Source organism: Panthera leo, chromosome B2, assembly GCF_018350215.1.
Source record: "Panthera leo isolate Ple1 chromosome B2, P.leo_Ple1_pat1.1, whole genome shotgun sequence".
NCBI lineage: Eukaryota > Metazoa > Chordata > Mammalia > Carnivora > Felidae > Panthera > Panthera leo.
Window position 1 is genome coordinate 136473898 of NC_056683.1, and position 17896 is coordinate 136491793.

The following is a 17896-nucleotide window of genomic DNA, read 5'->3' on the forward strand; positions in this document are numbered from 1 at the left end:
GGGCCAGAGGAGTCTACCATACTCTTATTTACAAGATTTATGATACCTAGAAAGTTTCTCTCTGAAACTCCAATGCTATAGTAGTAACTACTATTTTATACCATATTGTATCCCTTATTTAAGGGAGAACTTAGTAGTAACTATAGAAACTTACATACCAAAAACGCAAAAAAAAAAAAGAAAAAGAAAGAAAAATAAAGATTCGAATTAGTTACTTATAAAGTAGTTGATATCAAAAGTGAAAAGCTTTGGCCAAAATTTTATACTGAACAAATTCCCATAACTTCATCACAGATTAAAGCATCTTAGTAGAGTCCTTCATTATATAAACATCAGGTTATGTATTTCTGTTTCAATTAAGTCCTGGCATGCATTTTTTTCCTTAGAAGTTATGAAAGTTAAGAAATTTGCTAAATTTCAAACACGAATAACCCAATGGATATTAAGAAATATGAAATTCGCAAACAGCAAATAAGCTTTTTGCAACATGATTGTATATAATTTATAGATGATGATCCATTTTTATATTTTAAAATATTTCTTGGGTATCATCACTTAATTGCAAAAGAGAAAGTAAACACTTATGAAGGTCTGTGATCATTATTATGATTGTCAACAATTATTATTATGATGATTATTATGATTGCTCCCTAAGAGCAGAACAATGTTGTTAAGAATCCTAACTAATGCATTATTTTGTAACATTTTCCTATGTATGCATTGTAATAGAAGTATTATCTCCATTTAAAAATTACTTTTTCATTTTTTACCAGCACTACTGAGATATAATTAACATATAACATATATAACATTGTCACAAATTTAAGGTGTACAACGTGCCGATTTGATACATTTATATGTTGTAAAATGATTGCTCCCTTAGCAGTAGCTAACACTTCTATCCCATTGCATGATTACCATTTCTTCCTATACTAGTAATAAAAATAAGAGAAAAGCTGAGCCTGGAGAGGTAACGTACTATTGTCATCAAAAGCATGAACCGTGGAACCAAACCTAGAAGCAGTAAGCAGAGGGCTGTCATCGTTGAATTGTTAGTAAAACTGAAAACCCACATTTACTTTTGCATCATCACGTGGATTTTCTATAGGCCTCACTTATTTTCACTAATAGTGTCAATGTAAAAAAAGACAGCTCAGAAGAGTAATATAATTTAAGTACCACCAAAACTTTCTTTTTAAAAATTTCACTCATATTAATGGTAGGGAAGGGAAGAGAAACAGAAGAGAATAAAAATATTATAACGGATTTCTTTTATAACAGAGTGAATAATACTCACTACCTGGAACTATTATTACCAACTAACTTGTCTCTGTTTTACAGAATTGCTTTCTATACTCTATTCTGGTGCTTATATGTAAAGGACAGGACAGGCATCAGGGAAAAAACAACCAGAAGGTAGAAACATTATAAATAAAATATCATAAAGAGATAAGAATAAAGTTTTATTTTGTAGTGTGCTATATTTGTCTGAAATACTTGATTTAGAACAAGACAATGTTGGAAATACTACATGACTTTCTTACTGGCTGAAGCTATTTTGAAATGATTATAACATAAATAGAAACAGAGAAGTTAACTTCACTGAAACTTCCTTTTAAGGATATCCATGGTTCCGAGCATTACAAAACTACAAATATCAACAGTCTTTTGAGATACCATTTAAGAGTAGAAGAAAGGGTTTCAAGCTTCTGCTCTTTCTTTACTATCCCTTTTAGGCTTTGTGACATTCATGGTCTGAAAGAGCTGCCATTAGTTACAAAAGCAAAAGAAAAGACCTGGGAGACAACCCAGCGAGCATGACACAGGAGTTATGTTGACGGGTTAATTCAAGCCCAGCTGTCAAAACCACCCCGAGGAGAGCTAATCAGGGTGCAAACTAATAGTTGTGCTTTAGGAGATTACTGAATGCTTCTTTTAAGCTATAGCTTCAATCGTTTAATTGTTGGAAATAATTCACTGGCAGAACACCAGCTATGACTCTCCGTCTATTTATGCCTCTACCCACAGGCTAGTTTTCAGGCTGAATGGCTGAACACGATATTACAAACTCTTACACCATAAGAATGAAAGTAAAATGTCTGCACTGACCGTGAACATTTCCTATGAGAACTAACAACTCCTTCCCTCCTATATCTGTAGTTTTACAACAGCCTGACTTCTGAGAGAAGGAAACCGATCAGATCTGTGAAGACAGTTGGGTAAATACGTCTCCAAGTCTGAATGTGGCATGTTTTTAGTTAGCTAGCATTTCTTTCTGGCCACAAGGAGAACCAAACAAAAGTGTTAGCACAACCACCAGGAGAAAACAGGAAGCCAACTTACTTGTCCTTTCCGCCAGCATTCCACGATCTCCTTGTCTGTGTTCTTGCTCTCCAGGAGAGCTAGCTGCTGAGCGCAGGTTGTCAGGAGGGCACCGAACTCTTCCAGGGCCTGCTCCAGCTGAACCACCTGGCCGGAGAACTCCTGCTCCGAAAGGGCCATCCGGCTAACCAGGTTCTCCAAGCTGGTCTGCGTCTGGAGGACGCTGTCTTCCCACTGCTTCCAGTCGGCACGCAGGGCCTGCATCTCGGCATCCACAAGCTCACACCCACTGGCACTCGTGTTCTGTCTCACTGCGGGAGCCAGCAACTCCACTCTGCTTAGGCGGCTTGCCCCGATCCCTCTGGAATCCGTCAGCTCCTGTAATGGAACATCGCCGTGGCAACCGAGGAGGCCGTGAGTCACTCGGGCCGCGAGTTTACAAGCGTGTACAGAGCGGGGACCGGAATCAATTCATCCGCCCACCCCTGAGTTGCGAGAGCAGAGAGTTGTCCTCGTGAGCGCTGAGGTTTCAGGCAAAAGAAGCCAGGGAATGCGCAGCATCCTGGAACAGACTGAACAGGGCCCCTGACATCAGGCCTTGTCTGAATATGTGAAATTGTCTTGGCGCAAAGGGATATAAACTTTCGCCTGTGGTGTGTTTCTCCAATAAATGTGTAAATGTGCTCTTTCTCCTTACGGTGACAGACAAGTGAGCAGGGACTGGCACAGAGCGGCAGCCCTGCTCCGCTCGCGGTCTGTCCCCCGTTTCCATCCCCTTCTGGTAAGATAGCGGCTTAGGTCAGTTCTGTGCCACCAGGACTCAACGCTAAGCCGACACAACCACAGAATGAGCCCTCCTCAACGTCAAATACTGCGGTACCTTAAATAAACATTTTCATAGTAACTACAACGAATATTTCACAGACATGCGTAGCCAAGAGTGCAAAGTAACTTTTAGACTGGGTTCATTTATTGCTATCATTTTTACTTTTAAGAAACTCACCATAAGTTTAACAACGGAGGCATAACTTTTAGGCTGAAAGTACACAAATACTCTAAAGGACAAGATAAAATTAAAATGTGCGTTACAAATTAGGTAAAATAGCGGCATTTCTGAGAATAGAGTCTTAAAATCTCTGACTTCATTCATCATCTGGTGGGGTTTTTTTTTAATTTTTTGTGTTTATTTATTTTTGAGAGAGAGAGAGGAGACAGAATCTGAAGCAGGCTCCGTGTTGTCAGCACAAAGCCTGACATGCGACTTGAACCCACAAACCGTGAGATCACGACCTGAGCCAAAGCCAGACACTCAACTGGCTGAGCCACACAGGCGCCCTCATCATCTGCTGTTTATACATTTATATACCCGTTGCTAAAGTTTTTGTTAGTATTAATACAAAATTATGACTTCTGGCTTAAATCAAAGGAAAAGATGATTATTAGGGAAAAAACTTCAAGAGGAAAATCAATTACGAATTAATAAGTGTAGAAAAATAGCAGTGTTAAGTATGAAGCATCCTTAATAGGTTCTGTTAAATACAAACTGTCTTAACGAACCTATATAATTCAGTTCATATTTCATTAGATTCGCTTAAAATAAATATACCTTCTTGCACTTATATACAAGAGCCAAATTTTAGTATAGATAATTTAAAAGTATCTAGTTATATCATAGTCCAAAGGGCAATCACATGAATCTTTACACAGTTAGCATTTAATATACATACCCACCCTTTTCTTGGCAGGAGGTTTCTAAAAGCCTTCCTTGTTTATCAGTGCATATAGTAAGTAGTGATTTGGGGAAAAAAATATATATGTAGCTTTTAAAAAAGAGCTATGTCTAATTATTAGATTTAAATACTTAATAATTTGCCTTTTTGGGTGATTTCAAATTTGGAGTTAAAACGGTACCAGTAGTCAAAAATCAGTTTTTCCCAAAACATTCTCTAATGCATTATCTCAGTTTTCCTAGGCAAGAAAATGGGACATTTCAATATTTGCAACCACTAATTCCACCCATCCGGATTTTGAACAAGAATGTCATCACTTTAAAGTGTTTTGAAATGACTTGTATATGTATTTCCTTGTTTTGGGTTTAACTATTTAAAAATATCATATGCAATATATCCCTTATACACACATATTTGGCTTTGAGGTTGTCCCTTCTTGGCGGTTACTCTTGAGTGTGGGAGGAGATGATGCTGAAGGTCAGAGGAGGTGCTCATTTCCTCCAAGGTCCTTCCCCGCCCACCCACACACCAGCCTCCAGTCTGGACTGACCTGGACCTCAGAGTGTCACCCTCTGCCAGGCTTGACTTTCTCCTTCCCAAATTCCAATTTCTTCCTGCCAGCTCCTCCTCCTACATTTCCCATATGTTTGGAAGAGCATAAAGTCTAGACCATCACTCTTGACTTTTCCCCCACTTTCATTCTCTAGCCAGTTAAAGGCCTCATTGACTAAATCTGTTGAATTTTCTTATTGAGTGTATGCCGTGTGCATGGTCTATCTGCATGATCTAATTAAGTCCTCAAAACCACTAGGTGATCGAGGGACTATTGTTATTAATTTACCATTAAGACGTTGAAGCTTGAGGACAGACATCAAGTGATTTGCCCAACACAGCTAGAAAATCAATAGAGGCAGAATGCAGCCTTGGCATCTGATTCCAGAGCCTAAGCTAGAAGTAGAGTGAACTCACATTACATCTGATGTACTATTTTATAAACATCAGTTTATGCATCATTGTTCCCTACTACACTGCAGGTTTCTTGAGGGAATGTACAACCTTGGTTGAATGAGTGGATAAATGGATGGATGAATAAATTAAAATATTAGTGAGAAATGTATCAAAGAAGCATTTTAAAGAATCCCACAGATTATAAGAATTTCAAAAGGTGCTTTGTGTGATTATCTCCTTTTAAACCTACATGGTCACTGTAAGATTTAAATCATACTTTCTAAGCACTTAAAAATAAATTCTCAGGGCGCCTGGGTGGCTCAGTTTGTTAAGCGTCCGACTTCGGCTCAGGTCATGATCTCTCAGTTTGTGAGTTTGAGCCCCACATCAGGCTCTGTGCTGACAGCTCAGAGCCTGGAGCCTGCTTCAGGTTCTCTGTCTCCCCCTCTTGCTGCTCCTCCCCTGCTTGTGCTCTCTCTCTCTCTCTCTTTCTCAAAAATAAAAAATACACATTAAAAATGAATAAATAAATAAATAAATTGTCAAAATGTAGTTATTATTGTTGTCATCAACTATTATTTACAGGACTTTTATATTCTGATGTTCAGGGATCAGAACACAATGTGAATCTTAAATTCCTACAATAATTACACTATTTATTCCCAACATTTCCTCATCCACGACTAAACCATTTAGGGTTTCATCATTGCTTAATTTAAAAAAAAAATTAATGTTCATTTATATTTGAGAGACAGAGAGAGACAGAGCACAAGTGGGGGAGGGGCAGAGAGAGACAGACATAGAATCCGAAGCAGCCTCCAGGTTCTGAGCTGTCAGCACAGAGCCTGACGCGGGGCTCGAACCCATGAACCATGAGATCATGACCTGAGTTGAAGATGGTTGCCCAACTGACTGAGCCACCCAGCTGCCCCTATCATTGCTTAATTTTTAGATTCAAATCTATTTTTTTCCATGGGGGGGGGCAATTACTGCAATTAAATATTCACATAACTAGAAATACACTTGTCCAGCTCCCTTGTAAGGGAATAAACTAGGTGAGAATTTTAATGTTCTTTAAAGCACTGCCTTCCATTATGTTGTTGTACCGTTGGCTAGAAAAGCAGATGAAAACATCTAGGATGACATTTCCAAGTTATTATTCAAATTCACTTAACTAAGTTATGTTATAAGCCTTTTCATCACTGTGCTAGAAAATAGTATCTGGTTCCATCAGCCCTCCAAGCTGGCTAATATTTCATAGTCTCCCATGAGCAAATTTGCATATGGGAGTATACACAGACAATGTTCCATTTCTGCTCACAAGTGTAAAGTGTCTTGAATTCCTTTTATCCTTTTTGCTTCTGTTTATAATTTGTGAGGTGCAAGGTAATAAACGTCAACAAATAGAAAACAGGACACGTTTTAACTAACAATCTCACCCATAGAACCTTCATCATAGGGATGGCATACTCAAGAACCAATGAAACAATGAAGTTATAATATCTGTGCGCTTTCTGACCTTAATTTTAGACAATTTCTTCTGGGTGGCTGATGAATCTCCCGACATATCTGACCAGCGGTGAAGTTCTTCCTTCGCTGAATGGAGCCAATCCGTGAATTCCTGGACTGCATCTAAATACATCAGATGGTCTTTCACAATCTCTTCCACTTTCCTCATTTTCTCCTAGTGCACAAAGAAAACGATACTTTAACACTGGGCATTTTTTGAGAATATGAGTCAGACAAAAGAACAGGTGTCTTAATGATTTCATTCCTATTATTGAACTTTCTGTTTAATATCTTAGAATGAAGACATCAAATCTTAGTTAGACTGAAAGACTTTAAGGAAGCAACCATTTTCCTTTAAGTTTACTTTAGGTTAGAACAAAAATCTATGAGGAATGAACGTTCACTAACATCCCTCGCTACTAACCCATTTAATAATTATTATAACTATTATTTAGGCAACAATACAGTATATTATTAGTGTGTTATTAGAGTCTTATTCCAGTGTAATTACTGTGGACAGTATTCTGCTCAGCACTTTAAATGTATCTGCTCATTTAGTCCTGTCAACATTCCTGTCATACAGATACTCTTATCACTATATCGTAGGAAAGAGCACTTAACAAAGGTCACAGAGGTTAAGTAACATGCCCAAAGTCACACATCCAAAAGAGGGTCAAAGGCAGAGTTCAAATTTAGGTCTTTTTCACCTCAGAGTCATAGAGCTAAACCATTAGCAAAATAAAAATTAAGATAAACTAACACATATGTTAAAAATTGTAGTGTTAATAATACAAAGAGAATTCCCCAAAGGAAAACGAAGAAAGGAAAAAAAAATCTTTCCCTAATTTTCTTTAACATTGTCACAAATACACAAAAGAAATTCATGGGGGAAAGTAAAGCATCAGAGAGAACTGAAAACAAGCCTGTTTTTACATAAAGGAGCCTATATCTGGAGAGTAAGAATAGGAAAAGGCAGTTTATACTACAATGAGAAATGCACAACATACGTTGTACACGACTGAAATCTAGGAGGTAAACAGACTCGCATTTAATACAACAGATACAAATGGCCAACAAAAGAAAAAGAACTGCAAATACTGACATTTGAGGCTCAATCTTAACAAAGAAAACAAATGGACTAATATCCCAAGTGGACAACGGTGAAAAACAAAGAATAAAAATAATCCCAAGACTGCAGAAAGAGAAGGATTCACGGGGATCCATAGGCGAGTAATGATCTTTATGCAATAACCGTTCACTAAATATACAAATAGCTTTAGGGCAGCCAGATCCCCTATAATTCAACCTGGAGTATATTCTTTACCTGAACCCTTGAAGTTTTTTCTCCAATGTAAAATACTAACCTTGGAAACAGTGATTATATCATTAAACTGTGTTTTCAGTTCCTCTTGAGCTGTTTCCTTGAAAGATTCATCCTCAGTCTTCTGGTAGAGCTCCCTGGATTTCGAGGCGAGACGGTGCAGGGTTCCGGCATGATCTTCTGCCTCGGACACGATGGACTGGAAGTGGTCCAGGAGGGAAAACTTCTCCTTCAGACCTGGCTGTGGTTGTAGGGGATGCTCCACTTTTTGATCTACGAATTCCATCCACTGCTCCAACTGGTTTTTCCACTCTAGATAGTCGTTCCATTTGCTAATCACAGACTCCAAAGTGCTAGAATTAATGTCACACATCACAAAAATAAGTTATCTTGACATGCCTACTGAAAGCTTAGTAGGAGGGCATTGCATCCATGTAAGCTGTTTTACTGAAGGCTATTCTGTGATGAAAACACTGCTTCTCTGACCCACAATAGTTTCCTCAAATGAAAAGAGATCTATGTTGAATTTGAAGTAAGATGTTACGGTCATACAGGCATCTAGATTTGTCTTCCGAATGCTAATGGACCTAAGTAAGCAAAATTATGTATTTTGTTGTTAAAACATCAGTACTGGGGCACCAATTACATTTTATTTAATATATACCAATTCTTAATTTTCTTGAACCCAGTTTACCTTATTAAAAAACAGTTGATAACTATTTCTTGACTAGAATTCAAAATTTAAGGTATTCTAAGTACATAATATTATTAGATTGATTTTCATTTAAAAAATGGACAGTGCTTAGTGCTCCTGAGTTGAATGTGTAAAGGACAAAAGGGCTTAATATATTTATAAGAAACATAGTCATATAAGTCATATAAGTAATAGTCAAGTAAATAGCTCTCCAGACTGTCAAATAAAAGGCTCTCCAGACTGGCATTTTTTAAAAACAGATTTAAAAAATCTGTTAATGCCATTATTTAGCTTTACAGACTACTCTAAACTCATCTTAGTGACCAATGCAAGCACCCCTTGCATATAAGCCTATGATCCTGGAGTTCTATCTGCGGTAAATGTACTTCCAGCATCCCCTCAAATTGCTCCTTTCGCACCAACAGAAACCTCAACATAGGTACTTTGAAGTGCTATCCTTTCCTTAAAGAATTTTCTAGAAAGTCCAAATCAATCTCATCTCTCCAGAAGCACCCCCAGGCCCTGCCTTATCCTACAAGCCCACAGTGTCTTAGTAACACAATCTGAGTCGGAGCGTTTTAGAATGCATCCCACCCTATCCTCTGAGCACTTAAAGAGCAAAAACTACTTTGTTTCCTTTCGTTATTTTAGCTCGATAATTGGAGCGCTGCTACTGCTTAATATGCGGTTGTCAAATTTAATTTCTTACTGAAAAAAAGCAGAATCAAGGATTTGAATCTGCTTCTTGTATTTAACATTTTATTCCAACATCCGAAAAACATTCACCCACATTCATATTCCCTTTTATGGAGCCAGCCTATTGCCAAGCACTGGGAGGTTTGGTTCACGCTCCAGCAGTCCTCATTCTAGAATAATAGAACCAGGGGATCTGATTTCTTTCTTTGTGGACCACTATAAGTTATTCCTGGGATTCAAAGTCCTGCTGGCCTTGGGAGTCACCACCTATGCTCTGTATTTAAAGAAAACAAAACAAAACAAGGTCTCTAAAATATAGTTATAACCATGGTTCACCGTTTGCACTGGAGTGGATAACTGCAGTGTTGTGTTATGTTTTGTTTTGTGATGAGCTTTAATCTTTTATTCATCTGTTTCTTACGCTATTCATTTATTTATTATTAAGCACACACTTCCCCCATGACCTAAAAGTATATACAGCTTTCAGAATATGCCTGCTGGAATGTAATTTAGTAGAATTCTGACTGAAGGTCATTGGTCCCACCAGCCAGCCAGATGATCTGCGGATACGTGGAAAAGAAAGGAAGGTGACACTCTCCACTCATAAATTTAACTGCAACAACACCAGGTGTAACAATCAGTATCTTCTCTACTTGGTCCTAGTCCGTTGCTGTCTTCTCTACGGAATCCCAGGTGGGAGGATCCTTGGGTGTGGGAGAACGTCCCCACGCACCGCAGGACATAAGCTCTCCTGGCCTTAGTCACTAAATGCCAGGGATGCGCCCATCACTGGGACAATCTAAAAGCCTACACACATTTCCACAGCCCCATTGTGGGTGACATTACTTCTGATTAAGAAAAAGATAAACATTAAGCTGAACAGTTGCTAACAAATTAATTCCCTGTATGTTCCTCTAAAAAGGGAAACATTATTAAAGTTATTAAAGACCATACACCCTTGCTTTGATGAATTGAAAGGAGGGATCTTACTGAGCCCACGTTGTGTGCAAGATTCCATGAGAGATATTATGGGAGATGTAAATATTACACACGCACACACACACACACACACACATGCACACATGCACAAAACAAGCAAACAAACAAAATTGTCTTTGTCATTACAGAAAGTATAATCTAGGCAAAGAGAAGTATGCATATAACTAGCTAAAATAATATGCTTGGTAACTCTACCACAGGATACTCTCAGCATTGTTCCATCATTTACTAAGCCACAAGGTTTTATTTAGGAAAATAAACACTAAAAATAGGCTCTGTACCTCTGAGCACGGAGGGAGGAGCTCATGATATCAGCCCACACATCTTTAAGGTTCTGTAGCTGAGTCTGGATCACCTTTTGACCTTGTTTGTTGCTACTTCTCAAGGCCTGTTCCCCTTTGCCAATGGCCATATTCAACTTAACTTCTCCTTCCCCTTTCATCAGGAGAATGTCCTATGAAGGAACAGTGAATTCCTGTCAGTAGGAATATTAGAACCTTCTCATATTTAAAAAAAATTTTTTAACGTTTTTATTTATTTTTGAGACAGAGAGAGACAGAGCATGAATGGGGGAGGGGCAGAGAGAGAGGGAGACACAGAATCTGAAACAGGCTCCAGGCTCCGAGCTGTCAGCACAGAGCCGGACGCGGGGCTCAAACTCACGGACCGTGAGATCGTGACCTGAGCTGAAGTCGGATGCTTAACCGACTGAGCCACCCAGGCGCCCCTACCTTCTCATATTTTTAAAAACAGTTATGTTTCCCATGAGAAACCTTACTCACTTTAAAATGAAAACACAACAAGAAACCCTGGACCCTAGTGCAAAATGATGCTTTATTTAATTTTTTTTCATGTTTATTTATTTTTGAGACAGAGACAGACAGAGCACGAGTGGGGGGAGGGGGCAGAGAGAGAGAGGGAAAAATTGGAAGCAGGCTCCAGGCTCTGAGCTGTCAGCACAGAGCCCGACGCGGGGCTCGAACTCATGAACCGCAAGATCATGACCTGAGCCGAAGTCGGACGCTCAACCCACTGAGCCACCCAGGCGCCCCAGATATTTAATTATTTAAACATCAGATATCAGGAGTCTTGGAGTCAAGGATTAACTCCAATTTCAATTCTTGGAAAACTCTGGACCACTAACCTAGAAGCGTACATTTACTGAATGTTAGTTTCAAAGTAAAAAATTATTTTAAAAATGAAGACACACTTGTCAGAAACCTAACAGACCCCTCCCATCACTGCCTGGCTAACTCCCATCTTTCAAGGTCCCCTTCATTTGACTGCAGGCTGGGTTGGGGGACACACTTGTTTGCTTTGGTCATGGCCCCTGTCTCCATGGGCTATTGCAGGTAACTATTTACAGGTTAGTCTCTCCCACTAGACTGTGAACTGGAAAGGAAGCACCAATCTTTGTCTCCATTTCCCCAATGACTTGCATAGTGCTTGGAGTAGAATCAGTATCCCATAACATCTGCTGAATACTTACTAAATGAAATTAAAAATTATTTTGAAGCTATTGAAGGGGAAGCGTGATCCCTCCGTATCCCTTTCTCCAATTTCTCTGTTTTGCCCACATGATCTTCACTGAGAGGCTCACGGAACAATTAGGACCCAGCTCAGATATTTGTGAATCTAAGCAAATTGGTCTTTAGAAGTTGTCCGTGTCTGGCAGCTGTTCTCCGCTTACCTGTATTTGTAACAGCCGCTTTTCCAAGGTGTCTTTGCTTCCAACGGTGCTCTCCGCACAGGCCAGTCTGTCTTGAATGTCCTTCACCCAGGACCACATACTCTGCACAGCTTCCTCCAGGGCTTCGTGCTCCTGCAGGGCCAGCTGGCAGTTCCGGAGTTTCTCTTTGGTCGTTCTGAGTAAGCTCTGGTAGTTGGTGAGGAGCTGGGAGCACAGGCGTCCTTCTTTTCCAGCCCCGTGGCCCTCTTCGCTGAGAAGCTGCCCTCTCTGGGAAAGCTTATCCAGAGACTCTCTAAAGAAAACAGAAAAAAAAAAAAAAAAAAGTTGAATTCTGACATCCGGGAGTGCAACAGATAGTCAATCCTGGAGAAGTAGCCAGACAAGAGCTCACGGCTAACATGCCTTTAAAGAAAACGAAGATGCTGGGGACCTTCACAGGGCTGGCTACCTGCATCCCCTATGATTTCTCTGAATGCACTCAATATACATCCGGGGATTTCAATCCATCTATGCTGTGCATAGATCCCACCCTATATTTTAAGGAATTCACATCAGAAAATGGCCCAGGACTGCCTTTCCAGCCTCATCGCTAACATTTCTCTGTTCTGACTTCATGCTCTACTCCTGAGTTGTCCCCAGACCCTCTGCTTTTTGGTGCATACACGAGGATTCCTCCTTTGTGAAAACCCTTCTACTCTCCTCTGCTTCCTTCCTAGTTGGCCTTTCAAATGCCAGCGCAGGCATCACCTCCACAGGCAGCATCACACTGACCCCAGGGAGGGAGGAGAGTACAGGGCTCCTCCTCCATATCCATTCTGTTTCTGTCCCGTTCTATGACCTCATGCACCCTGTCCGTCTCAGTCCTCAGGCTTTCACCCTGCAGAAGCCAGGGTTATTGCATTCATCCCATATCCCCAGGACCCAGTGCAAAAGATAACGTGCAAAAAACCAGTTTCTTTCAAAAGGCCATTATATGAGTGCTGATGGGTTTTCTTGTTGTATCCTGGGTACTTGGCTCATCTCAGTTTGGATTTATGTTAATTATGTCAAGGGAAAGTGTACTCTTAGTGGGAGGGTGGGCTTTACCTTGTTCTACAGAGTTCTGAATTCTGATCGTATGTCTATCAAAAATTTTCCAGGATACCAAAAGGGAGAGTGCAGATGTGTGAACACAAACTCTTGTGAGTACTGAGAAAAGAATACAAACTTTATCTCCTACAAGGTCTGTCATTTTTTTTTCTGAGCATCCTGTGGACCTCTGTGATATATGATTTGTACAACATTATATCTACTCTAAATTACATTTCTTATAATCTGGTAAGACAAGAAGTTGGCTTAAGCAACAAAGTTAGTTAAATAATTCAAGACGACGGATATCACTTGTTGCTACAAGAATTCCTTAATGGATGATAGAAGTTCAATAAATCTCAAATCTGGGGCACTTTGAAAAAAAAAAAGGCATCCCCTCCAGATAGTTGAGTGTAATATTATGATGAAAACAATCCAGAGGATGGGGAGGGTCAAGTGGCCAGCAAGGGAGAAGTCAGGTGACCCAGCTGGAGAACCTGGGGGCAGCAGACTACGTTAGGATTATCCGGAGAAGCAGCCAGTTACAAAGAGCCTGGGGGCAAACACACTTAAGGATTCTTAGCCTCTGGTCCTGGAACACCAGAGAATACCAGCTCAAGAAGAATATGTAAAGTCATTTTAACAGTTTGGAAGAAAGAGAGAAGTAGGTGTGGTCATGTTACATTGTATCTAGACAGGAGTCAAGATTTAAAAAGCAAATAAAGGGGCGCCTGGGTGGCTCAGTCGGTTGAGCGGCCGACTTTGGCTCAGGTCACGATCTTGCGGTCTGTGAGTTCGAGCCCCGCGTCGGGCTCTGTGCTGACAGCTTGGAGCCTGTTTCAGATTCTGCGTCTCCCTCTCGCTGACCCTCCCCTGTTCATGCTGTCTCTCTTTGTCTCAAAAATAAAATAATAACGTTAAAAAAATTAAAAAAAAATAAATAAAAAGCAAAGTGTAGTGTAATTTTCAGAAAGCCATATAGTTAGAATGATACTGTTCTTCTATTAAATCAGCAAATATTTTCTTTTTTTTTTCTGGTACTATACCAGCCATTGGGACTATAACAATGATAACGACCTAAAGGTCCCTGACCTTGAGGAACTCACTATTGGGGGTTGGTGTGTATAGATTCAATGAAGAATTTACTCCGTGGTAAGGGCTCACAGAGACCAAAGGGCTCACAGGGACCAAAGCATTCCAGGAAAATTTTATAATAGTCATCAAACTAGCACACCAATAGCAGCTGTCACTATGGGTTATGTCTGTGTATTTGTTTGCATGTTTGTTTTTTAGGCAAGTTTGACCAAAAAGAAGACTCAGCAGAAAGAAGGAATGAATGTGATTGGAATTAGACATTTTTTACTGAATTGATCACTGTTGCTGATTTGTCTGATTAAGCAGGCTGGATGTTAGCCTCTGCTGCTTCACAGATGAGTACATCTGCTCATTAAGAGGATAGTTAAGAGGTTTGAGTCAACCATTTGCAACTACGTGGATAGAACTAGAGGGTATTATGCTAAGCGAAATTAGTCAGAGAAAGACAAATATCATATGACTTCACTCGTACGAGGGTTTTAAGGGACAAAACAGATGAACATAAGGGAAAGGAAGTGATATAAAAACAGGGAGGGGGACAAAACATAAAAGACTCTTAAATATGGAGAACAAACAGAGGGTTGCTGGAGGGGTTGTGGGAGGGGGGGATGGGCTAAATGGGAAAGGGGCGTTAAGGAATCTACTCCTAAAGTCACTGTTGCACTATATGCTAACTAATTTGGATGTAAATTAAAAACACAAATTAAATTTTAAAAAAGGAAAAAAAAAAGAACCTTGGGGTCAACCTGCACTCCAAGTACCAACAAAGCAACTGAACATGCCAGGGTGGATCGTGAATTCAGTGAGCAAAGCCCTGAAGCTGGTGAAGTCAAAAGCACAGGCCAGAGAACTTTGCCTGGGAAAGGAGCCAGAAATGTTTGCTCAGCCAAGAGACGACGGAGAGACAAATACCGCAATGGAGAAGAGGGACCTCCAGGACAGTCAGACTTAATGACCATAGCTTTTGCATTACTAAGAATGTTACGAGGATGGGTACGGATTGGAAATAAAACTGGCTGCTCAAGTATGTGAAGAATGTATGGAAACTGGGGTCTATAGCATTATTTTTATAAATGAAGAGTACCCTTTATTATGACCTGCTATCCTTATCATAACCTCTAAAAATAAAGTATGGTACTACTAGCAGCAAAATGCTGAAAGGCAAAATCAAGAAATACAGGAAGTGAGTGGCCCGTCCAATTTATTGAGCAAAAGGAGGTGGACCTAGGATGCAGATAGCCCCTCACCTCTATCGCTGTGCCCTCTCCAGAATACCACTTTGCCATAGAGAACACCACACAATCATCTGTCTCCTAGACATTTAGGGATAGAAACAGATACAACCACCATCACCAACCAACCAATTGACCAAGCAACCAACCAATGAACAACCAAAGCAAAGAGCCAACCAACCAGAGAAGTAACAGCTTGTTAGTACAGCAAGGACCTATTCCATTTCTGCACCATACCTCACAGCCAATAGTTCTCCCAGAAACATTTCAACTTTATGGACTTCATTCTTCTTCTCAGGAATGTGCTGTTTACTCTCTCCAAAGTTTTCCGTACTTAACCTTTCATCCATTTCGTGGATCCATAAGTTCAGTTTTCTGTGCTGATCCTCAAAGCTACAGAAAAGAAAATTCTTTGTAGAAATCCTTCTGTACTCATTAAAATAAATAAATTCAAATAGCTGAGGTCACAATGTTGATGGTAATTAAAATCTCATGAATTTTCAAGTATGGAAGAAAACTCATCAACACGCCCATCCAAATTATCATTTATTTCAGTAACAAAATGACAAATAGTGGACACGTGTCTTGAGATCTAAGCAGAGTCACCCCATCTTGTCAAATTGATTTCCTGGTAATCAGTTGGTAATTATTAGCAAGATTACATTCCTATGTCAATATGCACTTAACTTTGTGTCTTACTACTTGGGACTCCAATGGATTGAGTAGGGCAGTAGAAGCCCTAGGACAAGAAGGGAAAGTTATCTCTGTGTATCTTATGATGATTTAAATATGATCCAAGAGCACAAGGGCTCTAACTTTTGCAAAGAATGTAAGTTCTCTAAGAAACCTGGCAAGAGTGAAGCAATTTACTCTGTGACTAGAAAGGCATTTTGATGATACTGACATCCTTTTCCCCCTAGTTTTTTTTTTCTTCTCATTTTATATTCACCTCTGTTAACATTGCTTCCTGATTGGAATCTTGATTCATAGGAATATGACAGGTGTTTTTTGCCGTCACTCCAACCCAACAGAGGTGGACACAAAGAAAAGACTTGGATAATCTAAAACCTGGGTGCCAAAGCTAATATTTTGAGTTAACCAAATAGACAAAAAATACATGCATTTATGCATAATTCCTTAATTTTTCTGTATAGAAAATAAAGCCAAACAAAACGATCAGAGTCCAAGCAATTAATTACTGTTCTAGTGTGAACCTGTATTTAAGGTTTCTCAAAGTCTTTGGAAACATATTCTGTGTGTGATGAAATACACACTTATCAAAACAACCTACCTCCCAAGTTCTAAAGCACAGTCTTGAAGAGCCTGCTTGTCTTTAAGGCATTGTTTCAGAAATGCTTGAAATTCTTCATTAGCCTTTGTAACTTGCTCCTGAATGCTACTGACAATTTGTTTAGACAAATGTGCGTACAAAGTTTGTCCTTCTTGAGTCACAGCATCAAGCTTGCTCTGCCCATCACTGATTGAGTCCAAAATGTTCTGTTTCAAGAAATAAAGGTAATACAATATATTTTGCTATTATTCAGAGACCCTCAAGCATGGGAGCATTGGCTGCAATTCTTAGTTCAGATAGCAGAGCAAGAGAAGAAAAACAGAACCCAGAACCCAGAGTCAGAAAGTCTTTAATAAGGCTGGAGTGAGATCTTTATCAGGGAAATACAAATCAAAACCACACTGAGATATCACCTCACGCCAGTCAGAGTGGCGAAAATGAACAAATCAGGAGACTAGAGATGCTGGAGAGGATGTGGAGAAACGGGAACCCTCTTGCACTGTTGGTGGGAATGCAAACTGGTGCAGCTGCTCCGGAAAACAGTGTGGAGGTTCCTCAAAAAATTAAAAATAGATTTACCCTATGACCCAGCAACAGGACTGCTAGGAATTTACCCAAGGGATACAGGAGTGCTGATGCATAGGGGCACTTGTACCCCAATGTTTATAGCAGCACTTTCAACAATAGCCAAACTATGGAAAGAGCCTAAATGTCCATCAACTGATGAATGGATAAAGGAATTGTGGTTTATACACACAATGGAATACTACTTGGCAATGAGAAAGAATGAAATATGGCCTTTTGTAGCCACATGGATGGAACTGGAGAGTGTGATGCTAAGTGAAATAAGTCACACAGAGAAAGACAGATACCATATGTTTCCACTCTTATGGGAATCCTGAGAAACTTAACAGAAGACCACGGGGGAGGGGAAGGGAAAAAAAAAGTGAGAGAGGGAGGGAGCCAAACCATAAGAGACTCTTAAAAACTGAGAATAAACTGAGGGTTGATGGGGGGGGGGGGGCGGTGAAGAGGGGAAAGTGGGTGGTGGGCATTGAGGAAGGCACCTGTTGAGATGAGCACTGGGTGTTGTATGGAAACCAATTTGACAAGAAATTTCATATTAAAAAAAAAAATAAGGTCGGAGTGAGAATGTACAACTAGATAGAATGAAGGCTCATAATCGAGGATGATGCCAGCCAGCCACTGGAACCACTGAGGACTAAACTGTGGACAATACCACGCTGTAAAGGAGGCCGTTCTCATCAAGGTCTTGCTCTCAGCCTCTCCGCGTTCTCATT

At 39.9% G+C, this 17896-nt stretch overlaps 1 protein-coding gene across 1 annotated transcript in view; it reads right to left on the bottom strand.

Moving 5' to 3' along the window:
* SYNE1 (spectrin repeat containing nuclear envelope protein 1) overlaps positions 1-17896 on the bottom strand; it is a 471896-nt gene that overhangs the window by 227263 nt on the left and 226737 nt on the right. Inside the window, exons 49-55 of the mRNA XM_042940094.1 lie at positions 16596-16801; positions 15542-15697; positions 11910-12201; positions 10501-10673; positions 7874-8183; positions 6520-6684; positions 2344-2700 (exon numbers count right to left, since the gene is read on the bottom strand). Coding sequence (XP_042796028.1) covers positions 2344-2700; positions 6520-6684; positions 7874-8183; positions 10501-10673; positions 11910-12201; positions 15542-15697; positions 16596-16801 — 1659 coding nt within the window. The remainder of the gene's footprint in view (positions 1-2343; positions 2701-6519; positions 6685-7873; positions 8184-10500; positions 10674-11909; positions 12202-15541; positions 15698-16595; positions 16802-17896) is intronic.